At 45.5% G+C, this 4,559-nt stretch overlaps 1 protein-coding gene across 1 annotated transcript in view; it reads right to left on the bottom strand.

The window, feature by feature from the left end:
* Positions 1-4,331, bottom strand: part of UBE3B (ubiquitin protein ligase E3B) — a 58,800-nt gene extending 54,469 nt beyond the window's left edge. The window contains exons 1-4 of the mRNA XM_006894834.1: positions 4,151-4,331; positions 3,885-4,005; positions 707-766; positions 281-385 (exon numbers count right to left, since the gene is read on the bottom strand). Coding sequence (XP_006894896.1) covers positions 281-385; positions 707-766; positions 3,885-4,005; positions 4,151-4,311 — 447 coding nt within the window. The 5' untranslated portion in view covers positions 4,312-4,331. The remainder of the gene's footprint in view (positions 1-280; positions 386-706; positions 767-3,884; positions 4,006-4,150) is intronic.
* Between the last annotated feature and the right edge of the window lie 228 nt (positions 4,332-4,559).

The following is a 4,559-nucleotide window of genomic DNA, read 5'->3' as shown; positions in this document are numbered from 1 at the left end:
GCAGTGCGGTTGGCGCAGGATAGAGCAGGGTTTAGGGCTGTTGTGCATAGGGTCGCTATGAGTCGGAAACGACTCGACGGCACATAACAACACACCAAAGAAGGGCTCATTCTGATGAAAGTATCAAACTTGCTCTCTCCAGAACAGGGATTCAATTATTCATCCGTTACTTGAGCCTGACAGACATATTCTGAGAGGAGACCTGTGCGGGAATCAAGGGAACTCTAGAAAGAAATAGAAAAGCTTCCATACACAATGGTAGCACACGTTGCATTTTTACCTTGAGCTGCTGAAGAAATGCACAGCAATACCACAGAATTGTCTTGATCTGTTTAATCCACAGCAGTGTGAGATCCTTGGAAAGAGCCAGTGACACAAACCACACCTATGGGCAGGAAAAAGGCAGACAATGAGTACTTAGACAGAAAAGAACATTTCACTTAGGGTGACAATCAGGTAAGGCAGTAGAGGATGAATAAACAGGATTTTCTTCAGCACTAACCCAAAGTCAGAACAGCTCAGTGAAGGAAGTTTGTATCATGAGAAAGCAATAGCACCAGAAAAGAACATCTTGGACAGTAAAGAGACTAAGGGGTAATTTGTGCTTTGAATTAACAGAGACAATCATGCTGTGGGAACTTTCTCAGTTGAGTGGGCTGGCTCATGAGGGCTCATGGGAGGTTCTCCAGCTCCTATGTCCATTTACCTTGGGCTCATTCTCAGCATCCATGCTGCTCAGGATGCAGCGACACAGTTTCTCAAATCTCTGAAAAGAAGCAAGATGGGAAGGGAGGTTAGGAAGTCTGTTATAAGAAGTGGGGATGGAAAGGGATGCGCACCCATCCACTTAGAAAAAGAAGTCCTTCCCACAGATGTGGAAACTAGGCATCAGAAACACAACAGCAGCCTTTTCAATCTGATGGCTCATAGGCTGGAATGAGCCCTACCACTGCACTCAACTGGCCTGTACTGCTTCATAAAAATTCAGACAGGCTTTTACCTAACTTATTTTGAGAAACAAAATTAACTTGGGCATGTATTCCAGCCATCTCTTCAATAGTTTCAAGCTTCAGTGGGTTTAAGCTTGCCATTGTGTAAGTACCATGGATAGCACAAATGGCTTGTGGCCTAAAGTTTGGTGGTTCAAACCCCTCCCAGCAACACGTGTGTTGTGCTTCTGTTAAGTGCAGTTTTCAATATGGATTGCAGCTCAACATCAAGAAGACAAAGATTCTCACCACTGGGCCAACTGGCAACACCAAGATAGATGGAGAAGAGACTGAGGTCGTTAAAAATTATAGCTTGCTTAGCTCTACAATCAACATTCTTGGCACCAGCAGTCAGGAAATCAAAAGATGAATCGCATTAGGTAAATTTGTTGTCAGGGATCTCTCAGAGTACTGAAAAGCAATGATGTCAGTCTAGAGACTAAGGTGCACCTAATCCAAGCCATGGTCTTCGCCATGACTTGCTATGCATCAGAGAGCTGGACAGAAGAATCAATGCCTTTGCACTGTGGTGCTGGAGAAGAGTCTTGAACATAACACGGACCACTAATAAATAGATCTGTATTTTTTTGCTGTTTTTGTTTTCTTGTTGTGTACCACTGAGTAAGATCACACTGGCACAGGAGATTCCCCCTCCTTCTTCAGCAAAGCATCTGGTGGATTTGAACAACGTACATTTGAGATTGCAGTGTAGGCTATTGCCACTAGGTCACCAGAACTCCCTCAAATAGGTCTGTATTGGAGAACATGAAACCAAGTTTCTCCTTGGAAGCTAGGATTCTGAAGCTCTGTCTCACATACTTGGAGAAGGACATCATGCTCAGAAGGGTGGAGGGACAGCACAGGAGAGGAAGACCCTGGATGAGATGGATTGATACATTGACTGGGGCAATGGGGGTAGGTGTGTCAGAGACTGGCTCAGGGACAGGGCAGGCTTCAGAGTTGTTGTACAAAAGGTCACTATGGGTTACAGGCGAATCAATGGCATATAACAACAACAATAACAAACACCACGGGTATTGACTTTTGCCTCTGAAAAGTTGTTTGTATTTACATCCTGAAATGCAAAATGAAGAAACATGGAAACTGGAAAAGTACCCTTTGGCTGCTTCAATCCTTGACCCTCTATTAGATGAGTAATGTGATTGGGGCAGGCTGCCAGCCCCCATCTCTGTAGAACAAGGGCCTCCCCACCAAGTCGGCCCATGACTGTACGATTACAGCCTGTGTATTCCTTCCTCTCCAGCTGGGCTTTGAGAGCCAGCAGGAGAGATCTTCCCTGTCTTGCTTCCTGCTGGGGTTCCAGGACATAGAAGATCTGGCACCAAGATCTGGCAGGCAGGCACCCAATGGTTTACTGAGTATAACGTGAGTAAATAAATGTGAGGATTAACAATGGTTTGGGCATGTTATCAGGAGGACTAGTCCCTGGAGAAAGACTTCATGTTTGGCAAAGTAGAGGGTCAGAGAAAAAGACGAAGACTCACAAGAGGATGGACTGACTAGAGTGGCAGTGATGGTGAATTCAAGCACAGTAATGACTGAAGGTGGAGTGATACCCGGCAGCATCTTGTTCTGCTGTAGACAGGGTTGCTAGGAGCTGGGTTCCAACTCAATGACATCTAGTAACATCTGGCAAGGGAGCCTGGTAGCTAGCACTTGGCTGCTGACTTAAAGGCTGGCTAGTCGAATCCACCAGATGTGGGGATCTGCTTCTGTAAAGATAGCACTTTTGCAAACCCAACGAGGCTGTCCTACTGTTTAACTGGGGTGCTATGAGTTGGAATTTGACTTGATGGCAACAGATTTGAGCTGGTAAACTGAGAAACAAAACAGGGAATAATCAGAAGTACTTAATTTTATTATCATTATAACAGATAATAACTGGCTTTCCTGGACCTGTATTTTCTAAGCTGGCATAAAGGGGGACAATTCCTTATGTTTGAAAGATTAAAAATAAATCCTCCCCCCCCAAAAATCCCAAATTAGCTGCTGGTATTTGCCAAATGATACCATTGAGCAGAAAGATGTGGGTTTTCAACAACTCTGTGAAGCACCAGCGTGTGATTCCACCACCAGCAGAGCTGGCAGCTGCTGCCTCTTTGAATGACATGCCACAGGGACATCAGTCCCTTTGATGTCCTTACCACTGTAGTCTATTAAAATTGAATAAACCTTACCACTGCATTTTTTTATGTACTGTTGAGGCAGAACAATTCATAGCTGAGTCCCCAGTAAGTTTTCAGGGGCAGTGAATTACATGGGAGGGACACTACTTCCTCCTGTGGAGCAATCTCCTCCCATGGAATTAACTGCCTCTGAAAACCCACCGGCAGGGGAGCTGTGGGCTAGTTCTGACGCTCTGGTACACCACAGCAACACCATCTTCAGGCAGGCAGCACAATTCCTTACCACTGAGCCCCAGAGCCACTGTTGTATAGTCAAGCCCAACTCACTGGGGGCCTCCTTTGTGTTTCTGAAGCCATAAATCTCTATAGGAGGAGACTGCCCAGCTTTCTCCTACAGGACAGCGTGTGAATTTAAACCACCAACCTTCCATTTATTACCAGACTTGTATGGTGACTTTTCTCAGAAGTGGTTTAGTTATTTACATATTCTGCCTGGCTCTCTAGGAATTTGAGCTTCCAACTTCTCAAAACCGTCAAAGTGAAAAGAACTTCCACCAATTCCCGGGAGGTCTGGGCTTCATCCCTGCAAAGCAAGTCTCCCAGAAAACAAAAGGGAAGGGTGTGTGGGAAACAGCAGGTCCTCCTTCACCGAGTTAGCGTAAGGACCGAGGGAGCTGATAGTTACAAGATACTTAAAAAATGGTCCTGGTATTTATCCAGTAAACACTGTGCACGTTTAGCATTTTACCTCATTATCCTCTTTCATTTTGAATAAGAAGAGCAGCTTCCTGGCAATCTTAAAAATACAAAGCACGCTTCTTTTATTGGATCTGGAATCATCCACTTTAAAAAACTCATCAATGTCTCTCCTGGGGAAGGAAAGGTAAAAGAAAAGACATTTTTTAGTTGAAAGCCCCCAGCTGCAGGAAGACTTTGTGAGCACTCTAAGGGGACAGGCATGTTTTCTGTTTCATGGGGAGGAAGAGCAAATGCGTGGAGGGTTCCCAGTCCCACCTGATTTCTCTCTGCAGTCGACTCCGACAGAGGAAACTCCGGACGTGAGCCTGGATCTCCACGGCTGCCCGCTCCCTCTCCTTCTGCACCAGCCTCTCTTCGCGGGCCTGGCGGGCTCGGTCGATGAACCACGCTCTCGAGGTCTGAGATGTGGTGAACATATCTGAAAACCTTGTGCAGACTCTGAAAAGAAAACAGACAGCAACTGGTGATCATTCACTGAGAAGCTCTTAGGGAAACTGCCTCAAGAACAAAAGGTGGACAGGAAAAGGGATACTCAGGACAGAGCCACATGGGACCCTCCAGCACCTTTGTTAATAGCTCTCCCACATCCAGTTTCCAACTCCTTTGCAGCTCCTTCTCTGCAACTTTTCAAGACCTTGCTTTATCTCAGATGAATTAATTACAT

This window comes from Elephantulus edwardii, unplaced genomic scaffold, assembly GCF_000299155.1.
Source record: "Elephantulus edwardii isolate Elephantulus edwardi_28Jun2011 unplaced genomic scaffold, EleEdw1.0 scaffold00151, whole genome shotgun sequence".
Classification (NCBI taxonomy): domain Eukaryota; kingdom Metazoa; phylum Chordata; class Mammalia; order Macroscelidea; family Macroscelididae; genus Elephantulus; species Elephantulus edwardii.
This window is presented reverse-complemented; position numbering and strand designations above follow the sequence as displayed.